General features: G+C 35.3%; 1 protein-coding gene across 1 annotated transcript in view; it reads right to left on the bottom strand.

Annotated features, from left to right (window-relative positions):
- Positions 1-11,969: 11,969 nt before the first annotated feature.
- The window catches only part of LTN1 (listerin E3 ubiquitin protein ligase 1), a 64,824-nt gene continuing 62,075 nt past the window's right edge, over positions 11,970-14,718 (bottom strand). Inside the window, exon 30 of the mRNA XM_031005257.2 lies at positions 11,970-14,346. Within this exon, the coding sequence (XP_030861117.2) occupies positions 14,284-14,346 (63 nt within the window). The 3' untranslated portion in view covers positions 11,970-14,283. The remainder of the gene's footprint in view (positions 14,347-14,718) is intronic.

The following is a 14,718-nucleotide window of genomic DNA, read 5'->3' on the forward strand; positions in this document are numbered from 1 at the left end:
ACATAAGTGCAAGACTTTGCCTCTGAAAATACAGCTTTTAGAAATAACATTATGCCTTTATAAGGTGTATTCCAAGGAAGACAAATATGTAAACATTCTTCACGTCATCAGAGTTTATAGTATTTTTCTGGAGTGGAAGGTTATTATTCCTATTTTCCCAAAAAGTACCAGGGGGTCAGTGGCTTCTTCCAGGTCAATAGCTTCTGTCTGGAATTACCAAGACCATAACTTGAATCACCTGTTGCAAATTCCCTTTCTAGTCCATAACATTGTTGTGCAAAATTGAAATACTTATGTGACACCAAAACAAAAACGAAAACCAAACAAACCCAAAAACCAAAATCCCAAAACCCCCCAAAAAACTAACACAAAAAACTAAACTAAAAAACCTAATAAATCCTAAGTCAGGTGGAAACACTTCAAATAGTTTCTGGATGCGAGAGCTTCTCAGAAGCTAATAAAGATTCCTGGCTCTATTGGATGGAATGCTAAGAAGCTATTTTGGTTGGATTGGGAACATTTATTAACGTCTTCATGTGAGCAGCAGTAAAAGTGTACTACCTATTAAAAGTTACCTATTTGCTTATTTTGCCCACCCTTTTCAGATATGAGCTTCTGACATTTCAACAAAATTAATGACCAGCTTGTTTTGGGTAACCAGTTTCTTGCAGTTGATTATTATCCCCCAGAAATTCCTCTGTGCCAAGTCTTGTAGCCAAAACAATTATTTAACCCAAGTACAGTCATGTGCCGAATAATGATGTTTCAGCCAACAATGACCGCATTTAAGACAGTGGTCCCATAAGATTATAACAGAACATAAATAGAAATCTGATATGTAACACTTGATATTGGCACTGCAGATTAAGTAGGGGAAATGACCGATAATTCAGTTAAGGTTCTAAGACATTTGGTTTTCCATATGAAAAATATGTATAAATTAAATATATATGTATACATATACCATCAATGTTTGTGTAAGTATACTCTGATATTTGCACAATGACAAAATGGTCTAATGTCACATTTCTCAGAACATATCTCCATCATTAAGCACCATATGCCAGGAATAATTTTGAATAGGTATAATAACTGCAAAAATTATGTAAAATAGATGGAACTGCCAGTGCTGAACAAATAAAGAGGATAAATGAATGGTTTATATGTAAAAGGTAAATGAATGTCAGTAAGAAATAGCACTCTCATGCTTCCATTTGCCAGAAGTATCACCTTTGGTTGGTTGTGGGTAATGTCAATTATTGAAATAATTAAGTGAATATGGAGAAATCCAGAGACTAAAATACTGAGCGATCAATCAGTGTGTATGACAAACCCTTCTGTGTATAGAAACATAGATTCTATGGGAGGTGAAGGCATGTCTGAGGCACAGCTATGGTTTCCAAAGACTTTATAGTTTGATTTATAAAGCAATATTTGATACAGAAATATCAGAACTTTAGAGCTGGAATAAAATAGAGGAAGTTTTTGTTTTTGTTTTGTTTTGTTTTTTGACATGGAGTCGTCTCACTCTGTCACCCAGGCTGGATGGAGTGCAGTGGCGTGAACTCGGCTCACTGCAACCTCTGAGTTCAAATGATTCTCCTGCCTTAGCCACACGAGCAGCTGGAATTATAGGGGTGTGCCACCATGCGGGGCTTTTTTTCTTTGTATTTTTAGTAGAGATGGGGTTTCACTATGTTGGTCAGGCTGGTCTTGCACTCCTGACCTCAAGTGATCCCCCCACCTAGGCCTACCAAGTAGGGATTATAGGCATGAACTATCGCGCCTGGCCTAAAATAAAGAGAAATTGTAAAACTAGAAGAGAATTTAGAGATCACCTAGCCTAATACTCATGGTTAAAGAGGTAATTTAGTGAGAACTTAAAATGCAAGCTATAATTTTAGCTTGTATCACAGGCCCATTCCTTCTCTTATATATTTTTTATTTTCCGCCTTCATATTGAGCATGTGCCAGTTCATTGACGTTACCACTTCTCAAGCTAAAAGTATCATCTGCACGTCACCCAGTGATGGCAATGGACCCGGTCACAGTGATTCAAGGGTCCCCAAAAAGGGTGCTGTCCTTGTCCATTGATGACTGAGGAAGGGGTGCTTCTTTTCTGCCTATTCTGACACCATATTATCTGTGGTGGTACCAAAACTACTGGACACTCCTGATGGCAAGAGGTGTAAACCCAAATGCAGATGAATGAAGGAAGAAAAAAGACAATTAAAGCTGTGCTGTAAAGGAGACAGACAGCCCCCAACCCCCTGCCCTGAAAAGGAGAGCTATATTGTCAGCCACCCGAAAAAAGGCATGACCAGTGGACTTTAGGATCAATGTGGTCAGATGTCTTTTTTTTTTTAAGAGACGGAATCTTGCTGTATTGCCCAGGTTGGAGTGCAGTGGCTATTCACAGGCACTATTATAGCATACTATAGCCCTGATCTCCTGGTCTCAAGTTGTCCTCCTGCCTTAGCCTCCTGGGTAGCTGGAACTACAGGCACATGCCACCACACCCGACCAGAATTTTTTTTTTTTTTAACAGAGTCTCACCTTGTTGCCTAGGCTAGAGTGCAGCTTGTTTTAAGTGTTCTATAGCTCCATTAGTATGAAATATCTGTGTGTAAATTGATAACGACAAAGCTATTTTGATGGACAAAGTATCAGACTTTGGATAAAATCATAAATTATATAGTCATCGCAATCAATTTCAAATTCATTTTGGCATCATAACTTTCTTAAGTTAGAAAGAACACCATATTTAGCATATAATCTATACATGCATTACCTGCATTGTGGGGATTTTAAGCATGTCCATACATTCTTTGACACCTCTCTGTCCAAAAAGTGAAGTCTACTTCTCTAGCACCTGAGTGTGAGATAGACTTAGTGGTTCATTTCCAAGGAATAGAGTATGGAAGGGAGAAAACAATAACCACATGAAGTACATGTAGACATTTATTTCAAAAAATGAAAACAAAATGACAAAAAACAAAAAATTATGAATATAATTGAAAATTAATCTCACTTATGAATATACAGAACAAGAAAAATTATAGTTTATTTGTAAATGAAGATTCAAAATTTGAAAAATAAAATATTTTAAATCTACAAGTATATTATTAGTAATACTACTGGTCATGACCAATTTGGGTTTATCCCAGAATGCAAGGATGGTTCAAAATTATGTAATCCACCGTAATAGAGAGGAGGGGAGGGGGGAAACATTTGCCATCTTAATAGAAGTAGGAAAAGCATTTTATAAAACTCATCATCCACTCAGGACTTAAAAATATAAGCAAATAGAAACTTCCTAACCTAATATATTGGAAGTAGCTCAAAGCTGGGGTACATCACATTTAATGACTTGAAATATTCCATTTTAAAGTCAATCAAAAGACAAAGGTAACTGCTTACTAAGAAGTCTTCCCAGCTAAGACAAGAAAACAAAATAAGATGTGAAATTTATAGGCACTGTCTTCAAAACTACTGTCAAGCAGACTATGACAAAGCTCATGTTATGCAGGCATGAAAGGGAGTGTGTATTGGGATAAGGGGATGTTAAATGAAGGGAAGTGCTTTCCAAAAATGTAACTACTTAATTATAATCTTGTGACAAACAGCTACAAAACCACTTTTAATAATACATTCTTTCTGTGGTAGAAAATGTAATCTTTTCACTTTGTAAAAGCTGTCAGTTCTATTACTAGGGAAGAATTAGGCTTTGATTACATACAATTTCTGTTTCATTTCTCCCTTTTTTCCAGCAGTGGCTGGATTCCTAGCAACAGAGTCTCTGGAAGATCTCACCCAAGGAGTAAGGCAGTTTTTTCAACATTTCTAGCATTAGGACTTGGTTGGCTCACCTGCAAGACAGTGTGAGATTCTATTCATGATAGATTCCCTAACACCAAATCTAAAGTTGAGAGATATTTTTAAATTTCTATAAGATAGTCAATAAAGATCTGCTGGTGTGTTTAATTCTGGTCTGGGAACCTGCTAAACTTTCCCTTACCATATTTGCCAGAAGAGTATCTTCAAACTTTATCACCTACATACCTCTAAATACAATTTAAGAATGTACACTTTCATGTATTTTTAAGTTGATAACTAACATTTATCATCATAAATTTAAGTAAGTGCAAATAAGATAATTTCCAGTGGCATACTGTAAATATTTACATTTTCAAAAATAAAAACTTTTATGTCATTCTTTTAAATATATCTAATAGAATCTAAGTACCATAGCAATTTGATTCCCACCATTATCAACATAATACATAAACAAGCTCTTCAATAGTGAGACATTAAACATCATTCACTGGATCTTTGTTTATATTTTGCTTTCCTCACAGAATTATAGTATATTTTACTGCCTAAAATATTTATCTCCTAAGGTACTTCTCTGAAACGAATATAAATTGCAATTTAAAAAATTTCCTATAACTAAAAGGTTATAAGTATTAAAAATAACTTTTTTCTAAATTATTACAGTAACTATTAGAATGCAGTAGATAATATCACAAACGAATATTTTTACACACAAGTATTACACATAAAACATTAAAAATCTTACTGGAAATTCATCTGAGAATCAAGACCAATTTGTAGTGTTTTTTTTAGTTCATCTTTCCGTGGGTATATATGATTTATAACTAGCGTGACATAGCAGTCAACATAAATTACATTCCCATTTTTCCTATCTATAGATGAGATCATTTTTAATGTAAAACAAATAGATGAGAATGTAGTTTTGTTCTGTTTTTGTTTTAACTTTTAATTTTCATGGGTACATGGGTGTATATATTTATGGGGTACATGAGATTTTTGATACAGGCAAGCAATGTGTAATAATCACATCATGTAAAATGGGGTATCCATCCCCACAAGCATTTATCCTTTGTGTTACAAACAATACAATTATATTCCTCTAGTTATTTTAACTTGTAAATTAAATTATTACTGACTATAGTCACCTTGTTGTGCTATCAAATACTAGGTATTATTCATTCTATTTTTTTGTACCTATTAATCATCCCCACCTCCAACCCCCACCCCGCCCCCTGTGTCATTACCCTTCTCCGTCTCTGGTAACCATCCTTCTACTCCCTATGTCCATGAGTTCAATTGTTTTGATTTTTAGATCCCACAAATAAGTGAGAACATGCAATGTTTGCCTTCCTATGCCTGGCTTAATTCACTTAGCATAATAACGTCCAGTTCCATCCATGTTGTTGCAAATGACAGAATCTCATTCTTTTTTATGGCTAAATAGCACTCCACTGTGTAGTACATTTTCTTTATCCAGAGAATGGAGATTTGTAATAATTCAATTCTTTGTCACTCAGTGCCACTGCATCCATCAATTTTTTTAGTAATACGTCAAAAATGAAATAAATTTTAATGATTTAATGGCTGACAGCCTGCCTAGGCTTTTGTTTAATTTTATTGAAAGCAAATAACTGAAAACCAGTGAGTTGCAAAAAAGGGTTAGCCATTATTGGAGTCTCTTTCTCAACACATTTTCAAATGACCTGTATAGACTGGAAGGGTTTTTTTGTTTTGTTTTGCTTTTCCCACCTTGACAATGGTGAAACTGAGAAAGATGGGTGAAAATTATGCCTTTCTTTTAAAAAAGGACATATGTGAAAGGGGCAGGTGGGAAAAGAGAACCAGTCTGAGACAGGTATATAAATGGGAAGATCAAATTTTGGAAAGAGTATTGAGGAAGTGGAGGAAAATTCTCCTTGCACAAGTACCTCTTGAAATGTCTTGGTGTACATACTGCATCTAGGATTTAAGAATAAATGTATATCAATTAGTATTTCTGCTAATTAAGGTGCATTAACTTGTGCATATTGGATGAAGTTAAACTGATGAACTTATCTGGAGAGTGGAGGGGTGTACAGTGAAGTGAAAGGCAATCGTTACTTAGTCAGGAAGCCCTTTTAAAGGGTGTCCTAGTCTTAACAATAAAGACAATGGTGAGGATTTGGCCAAAGAAAAACTTTAGCCCACGGATTGACTTGTTTATGTTTTCTTACCCTGCAATAAATTGAGTATTATAATGTCTCTTAAGGTGAGTCTCTTTTGTGAATTAAAATAGTCATAAAGTCTGCCAAAGTATCCAAGGTTAAAAAAAAAAAAAAGTTAAATTCAAACTAAAGTATACAGTGAAAGTTTCTGAACCAAGCCAGATGGTATCCTGGTTTGAAGAGATCAGATAGAAAGGGTATGTGCGATCCACAGCTGACTTAACCAGTGCTTTCACATCCCAGCCTCTGTGTAGCTAAGCTTGAGTTGGTGACTGCATATAAAAGCTTGTGAAAGTAAAATAAATCTAGGGACCCCAAAATCACTAAGCTAATGGGAAGAGTCAAGCTGGGAGCTGCTTAGGGCAAACCTGCCTCCCCTTCTATTCAAAGTCATCCGTCTGAGGCTCACCTGAAACAAATGCATATCTGATTGCTTCCTCTCTCCTATTGTTTCTGTGAAAATGCAGATCCACTGAACCAGACTAAATTGTGTATCCAGTGGAAGGCTGATCTACGACTTAAAAGAATGCAACCTTTTGCGTCTTACCTACTTCTAACAGGGCCACTTCGAGTTGTCCTGCCTTACCGGACTGAACTAATGTACATCTTACACATAGCTGTCTCATGTCTCCCTAAAATGTATAAAAGCAAACTGTACCCCCAAACACCTTGGGCATGTGTCTCAGGACTTCCTGAAGCTGTGCCATGGGCACATCCTTAACTTTGGCAAAATAAACTTCCTAAATTGACTGAGACCTGTCTCACATATTTTGTGTTCACAAGCTCTACATGGATTTAAGGATTTAAGGATTTAAGGTAAAGGTTTTCCAAAAGTGCTCAAGCAGGGATACCAAAACATTGTATGTGCATATATGATTGCTATAAAGGTTATACATTATCCATAAGAAGCAAAGAGAAAGAATGGAATTGACATTCTAAGACTTATCTAGGTAACTGCTTCTCTCTAGTGGAGCTTTTGTCATTAAACAAATTGTGGGGACTTCTCTTATTTTGGCTAGAATATACTTTTGTCAGGCCAGTGACTCTACTCAAAAATTAGATACACTTACAGATACAGAAACATAGATGAGGATATCCGCTTAAACAAGAGAGCCACCAAGGCAGTAAGAAATTGAAGGGTCAAGACCATGTCCAAAAGGGAAGTGCAAAGGTGAGAATGACATTTAGCACCTGTTTTCCCCTTGAGGCAACTGCCAATTCATAAGCAGTAGCCTAAGGCTAAGAAGCTAAATAGTGGGAAATAATGAGCAGAAAACAGAGGCTCAGAGGTTGAAAAGGTGAGCAGAATTTTAGGCTGTCTTACATGTCTGGGAATACAAAAACAAGTTCAGGATCACTCAAGGTGAAAGAACCTTGAATGAAAAGTAAATATACCAACCCTCAAAAGGACTAAAGCTCACCTATTTCATCAGCTAATTGCCACGCTGATCTGCTCTTATCCAAACTGTTTGCTAGAAGCAAAAAGAAAACTGTGAAAAAAAGATAGTATCAAGAGTTAATGTCATCAACTCAATAATTTTTCATTCACATGTCAGGCATTCAGACAAAAATTATTGACCATGCTAAAAGATAAGACCAAATGACTGAAAATAGAAAAGTGGAAACTGTATTAAGAATTATCAAGCATGGGCTTCCAAATTACTTGTAAGTAACTGTAATTAATATGCTCTAGAAAATATACAAGATGATGAATTTCAGCAGAGGGTCCAAATCAGTAAAAATAATTAAATGGAACTTGTAGAAATTAAAAATAATAGAACTGAAATTAAGAACGCAGTAAATGAGTTAAATGACAGCTTAGACATAGCTGAAGACAAGTTCAGTAAATTACAAAATAGGTCAATAAAAATCCAGAATGAGCATGAAGAGAAAAAACGAATAAAACAACAAAACAGAAAAGAATCTAACACACGTATGGCTAATGGTGAAAAGCCCTGAGTAGGCGAGGAAAGAGACAATTGGGGCAAAAGTGATATAAGAAGAGATTACGCCTGAGAACTTTCCAAAAATAATGAACGACACCAAATCACAGATTCACCTAGAGACATCATAGTAAAACTGTTAAAAACCCAAAACAAAGGGAAAATAAAAGCAGCTGGGGGTAGAGTGGGGTAGGGTACACATTTTCTTAAAAGGAATAAGACTCACAGATGACTTTGCAACAGAAACAGTAGAACTCCAAAAGACAAAGTAATACTGCCAAGATGATGAAAGAATTACCAGATGCAAAATGGAATGAAGAAATATACAAAGGGGTAAATGTGAAGAAAAATATAAATGAATATATAGATTCATAAAACAATAATAATGTCCTGTGGTGCTTAAACAACAGTACAAAAAATAATAGTACTGGGGGGGCATCGTGGTTCATGCCTGTAATCCCAGAACTTTCGGAGGCCAAGGCAGGAGGATCACTTGAGGTCAGGAGTTCGAGACCAGCCTTGCCAACATCACGAAACCCTGTCTCTACTAAAAATTTTGTAGTACACGCCTGTAATCCCAGCTACTTGGGAGGCTGAGGCAAAAGAATCACTTGAACCTAGGAAGTGGAGGTTGCAGTGAGCCGAGTTCACCCCACTGCACTCCAGCCTAGGTGACAGAGTGAGACTTGATCACAAAATATGATAATAATAATAATAATAATAATAATAGTACTGAAGTTATTCTAAGGTCCTTGAATTTTTTGTTTTTGAGACAGGGTCTCCCACTGTCACCCAGGCTGGAGTGCAGTGGCATGATTTCATCTTACTGCAGCCTTGACCTCCCAGACTCAAGCAATCCTTCCATCTCAGCCTCCCAAGTAGCTGGGACTACAGGTGCACACCACCATGCCTGGCTAATTTTTGTATTTTCTTTTGTAGAGATGGGGTTTTGCCACATTGCCCGACCTGGTCTTGAACTCTTGAGCTCAAGTGATCCTCCTGCCTTGGTCTCCCAAAGTGCTGGGATGAAGGGTGTGTACTTTGAATTTTCCAGGAAGTGACAAACAGAATTTATATGAGATGTTGATAAGTCAGGTATTAATGTTGGAATCTCTAGGATAACCTTAAATAATATATTATATGATGTGAAAGGAAAGAAACTAATAGGAGGGGAAAATAGAAATAAAAAAGAGAAATGGAATACAAAACAGATGGAAAAATTAGAAAACGAATTATAAACTATCTTAGTAATTACATTATATAAATTAATTAAATGTTACAATTAAGAAGAAAAATTATCACACTGGATAGAAATGATTGTACATTTTAAAGGCATACTTTAGAAAATTGTGGTCTTCAATGGAACAGAACAGAGACCTCAGAAATAACACCACACATCTATAACCATCTGATCTTTGACAAACAGAACAAAGACAAGCAATGGGGAAAGGATTCCCTATTTAATAAATAGTGCTGGGAGAATTGGCTAGCCATATGCAGAAAACTGAAACTGGATCCCTTCCTTACACCTTATACAAAAATTAACTCAAGATAGATTAAAGATTTAAATGTAAAACCCAAAACCATAAAAACCCTAGAAGAAAACCGAGGAATACCATTCAGGACATAGGCATGCATAAAGACTTCATGACGAAAACACCAAAAGCAACTGCAACAAAAGCCAAAATTGACAAACGGGATCTAGTTAAATCAAAGAGCTTCTGCACGCAAAAGAAACTGTCATCAGAGTTAACAGGCAACCTACAGAATGGAAGAAAATTTTTGCAATCTACCCATCTGATAAAGCTCTAGTATCTAGAATCTACAAGGAACTTAAATTTACAAGAAAAAACAATCCCATCAAAAAGTGGGCAAAGGATATGAACAGACACTTCTCAAAAGAAGACATGTATGTGGCCAAAAACATTTGAAAAAAAGCTCAACATCACTGATCATTAGAGAAATGCAAATCAAAACCACAATGAGATACCATCTCATGCCAGTCCGATGGCGATTATTAAAAAGTCAAGAAACAATAGAGGCTAGCAAGGCTGTGGAGAAATAGGAACGCTTTTACACTGTTGGTGGGAATGTAAATTAGCTCAATCACTGTGGAAAACAGTGTGGCGATTCCTCAAGGATGTAGAACCCAAAATACCATTTGACCCAGCAATCCCATTACTTGGTATATACCCAAAGGATTATAAATCATTCTACTATAAAGACACATGCACATGTATGTTTACTGCAGCACTATTTACAATAGCAAAGACTTGGAACCAACCCTAATGCCCATCAATGATAGACTGTATAAAGAAAATGCGGCACATATGCACCATGGAATACAATGCAGCCATAAAAAAGAATGAGTTCGTGTCCTTTGCAGACATGGATGAAGCTGTAAGCCACCATTCTCAGCAAACTAACACAGGAACAGAAAACCACCGCATGTTCTCACTCGTAAGTGGGAGTTGAACAATGAGAAGACATGGACACAGGGAGGGGAACATCACACACTGGGACCTGTTGGGGGTGGGGGGCAAGGGGAGGGACAGCATTAGGACAAATACCTAATGTATGTGGGGCTTAAAACCTAGATGACGGATAGACAGGTGCAGCAAACCATCATGGCACATGTATGCCTATGTAACGAACCTGCTCATCTGCACATGTATCCCAGAACTTAAAGTAAAATTAAAAAAAATAATAATAATGCCAGGTAAATTAGGCACATTTTGAAATTTAAAACTTTTAACAAAATATAACGGAATTTTTTAAATCTCAGTTAAATAACAAAATTTTAAAACCTAACATAAAAAAGTCTCAATCATAAAAGAAAAAAAAAAAGTCTGATTAAATTTAACTGAAAAATTCTGTGAGATTAAAGATAGTCACAGAAAATGTTAAAGACAAGCCACATATTAGAAGTCCTATGAGCTAAAGCATTATGATCAGTAAGAATACAAGTAACCTAGCAGAAAAATAGGTATAGATTATGGACAAATCTGTCAAATAATGACCAATATATGAAATGAAGCTAGGCTTCTTAAGGAAATATAAGTTAAAACAAAGAGCTACTATCTCATAGCTTTCAGACTGCAGAACTTAAAAATTCTGATAAGACTAAGTGTTGGTGACAAGATAGGAAAACCAGAATTCTCTTAAACTGCAGTTGGGAGAGCAAACTTGCATATCACTTTGGAGGGCAATTTGAAAACATCTAAAGTGACAGAGTATACACATCCTACTACCTGAAACTCCATTTTTATTTATTTTATATATATATATATATATATATATATATATATATATATATATATATATATATTTTTTTTTCAGACTGAGTCTTGCTTGCTCCGTTACCCAAGCTGCAGTGCAGTGCCACGATCTGGGCTCACTGCAACCTCCACTTCCCGGGTTCAAGCAATTCTCCTGCCTCAACCTCCCTAAGTAGCTGGGATTACAGGTGCACACCACCATGCCTGGCTAATTTTTTTTTTACTTCTAGTAGAGACGGGGTTTCACCATGTTGGCCAGGCTGGTCTCGAACTCCTGACCTCAGGTGATCCTCCCACCTCGGCCTCCTAAAGTGCTGGGATTACAGGTGTGAGCCACCGTGCTGGGCTGAAATTCCATTCTTAGACATATGTCCAGAATATCTAGCACATCTGCATGAGGTGACATGATCAAGACTGTACACTTGCAGCACTGTTCAAAATGGCAAAAAAATAACAATTTAAACAATCTTTAGTAAGGGAACTGATAAGTAAACTGGTATGACACTAAACAGCATTACGTTAAGTGGAAAATCAGGTTACAAAAGATTACATACATAAAACATCATTAACATAATTTTTGTTAACTATTATACATTGTTTCTGGATAAAAACACATGGTAAAGTATAAAATCTTAAACAGGAAGGAGTCACAGCAACTTCAGAATAGTACGTTAGCTCTAGGGAAAGAAGGAGGAGAATGGCGCCAGGGAGAAGTACAAAAGAGTAACATTTTATTTATTTAAAAATCAGAAGCAAATATGGCAAAATAGTATGTGAAGGGTACAAGGGCATTTATATTATTATTTTTCTGCATATTTGAAATATTTTTAATTAAAAAGAATTTTAATGGGCACATGTGGTATAACAATCAAATAATAACATTAATTACTTGCACCACAAAAATGTATCAAATAACAACATATTATTTAAGCCACAGAAACTTATGTACATACATTGGAGCATGTGATAAAAGAGTCAAAAATAAATTTTAAAATTTGCAATTTACTTTGGGGTTTTAAATTAATAATTTTGCTAATCTCATGCAATTTTAAAATGTCCTTAAGCTAAAATTTTAAGGGCTGTAATCCTTTTTGTTAGAGTTGTCAATGCTGTACAGATAAAACTTTAATGTGGTATTCTGAATTTCAGTCTTATCTTGTAAAGCTTTTTCTTTAGTATATAAACAGTTAACAAGCTTTACAATTATACTTACAAGTCTTAAAGAAATGTATTAAGAGTCCTAAGTATGAAGAACAGTTACTTAATTATAACTACTTAATTATAGTGCTTCACCAAGAATCTGATGCCCTAATACTAATGTGGAAAAACAATGCTCCATTATTCCATTTTCTTTTCTGCTTGGGGTTTGGGCCAGAAGCCAAGATGTACCAATACTGGAAAGGTTTTAAACAGTCTTATTATAAAACCATTTTTAAAGGAAAAGTAATAACTTTCACGGGGAGTAACACAATCCTTTGGGATTACTATGTCAGAGAGAGACATAGAAAGATAGAGAATATTTTAAGAAAAGGATTAACGAGGTAGTAAAATTTTGCTATCTGTACTTCACTTACTGACCCTCAGAGGCTCAAGGCTAGAAGACAATAAATATTTTACAGAAAAATGTAGGAGGCAAACAAAACCGGGCAGGACACTGCATCTATAAATATAATTCGAGAGATCTATAACTCACACATAGTACTTCACTCTCAACTATAATCCTCTGACCACATTCATACTATTTCAATAGTCATTTTACCCAGTAGATGGAAAGCAGTAATTTTATTTATTATGAATTGCTTTTTGCCAATTAAACATGTGCAACAGAGATGATTAGCTGGTCTCTCAAGTAACCTAGATATTAGATATGCTATTTCCATGTAATGGAAGACTGCAATAAAATTATTCCAAGTTCTAAAGTTCCACACTTTTATATTTTGGGCACAATTTTTAAGAGTGGCAAAAGGCAGGTTTTCACTTACTCCACTTCAGCCTATTATACTGAATTTTACCTAGTGCTAAAATCCTTGACTTTCATTTCTGAAGGCTGAAAAACATTTGCTCCCCCAAGTCTCTTATTTAGTATAACTTTGGCTGGTAAGAATAGCTAAGTTTGCTTCCAAAATTGAAAGTCTCCTACAACATTTTTAAATGTTTTTTTTTTCCACTGATCTTTAAGTTTCAGTAATACTCATTTATTTCTTCCCTCTCAATAGAAGGATAACTACCACTCCGCTTCATGAATGAAATGATCAAATTACTATTTCTCTCAAATTCTCACCCTCTAGAGACTCGCTCAGAGTAATAAATTCACTGACAAGTTTACAATTCAAATTTCACTAATATATAGAAATAATTCTCCCACAAGCAAAAAGGTCAGCATCAAGAATTTAATTTTCTGAGTTTCATAACCCTTGATAAATGGAGGCACCTTAAAGTTCAGTTTAAACTCTTTTATATAGGATTTCAGAGCATGCCTCCAGATATCTTAAGACAAGCCGTATTAATAGCTTAGTGTCATTTTTATCATTAAAATAATCTACAAATATCAGAATACTAATTTATTGTCATAACTAATAAATAAGGCTTAAAATATCTATAGATGTAAATTAGCTCTCTCAGTTTGTTTTGCTTCACTTGGACTATTCTAAAACACAGATCAACAAACAGAATGGGTTTATCAATAATATAGTTGTGCAATCTTTTCACAAATTCCAATTCTGTAATTTAGGGGTTTTTCATATTTATTTTTAAATATACAAAGAGATTAAACCATTAATAGAAATATTTTCTCTCAAATATGTAATATTCTTTTGTAAAAGAAAGTTTCCAAACATTTACAAAGCAATCTAAAGTTAAGTAAACCTGATTTTAGGATCATTACATTAACCAAAATAATTTTCCAGAGAAGGTCCTATTTAAAAGTAATGCTCACTGGCTTCCCCACATCCACACTTTCAGACGGATCCAAATCCAATGCCTTTGTTTGATGTACTTCAGGGATCCCTTCCAGGGAAAAAAATCTCAGAAAAACGTCTCACGACACAGTGGACAAGTGGATTTGTTGCTAGATGTAAACCATTTGTACTGAAAAAGAAAAGGTTTTAAATACTAAAAGAACTTTTAAAGTTCTTCTCTAACATACATCATAAAGCACACATACATCTATAGTAACCTTCAAATGATAAAGTGAAAAGGGAAGAATACTAAAATTTTTGCTCTTTGTTATCTCCAAAATTAACACAAATTGAGTATTACTTCCGATGGCTACACTAAGTTCTTTCTACTTAGGCTCATGCACACAATCACTAAGATATAAGAAATCTCCTGTGAAACAAATGAACAAATGGCAACTTCTTTTTCAGTATGTTTAAAAAGAGCACAGGGCTCTGATGCCAGATGGCTTCCAGTACCGACTCCTGTACTCTCCTTCATGGTCTAGATCTCAAAAGACCTTCT

This window comes from Gorilla gorilla, chromosome 22 (genome assembly GCF_029281585.2).
Source record: "Gorilla gorilla gorilla isolate KB3781 chromosome 22, NHGRI_mGorGor1-v2.1_pri, whole genome shotgun sequence".
Taxonomy (NCBI): Eukaryota; Metazoa; Chordata; class Mammalia; order Primates; family Hominidae; genus Gorilla; species Gorilla gorilla.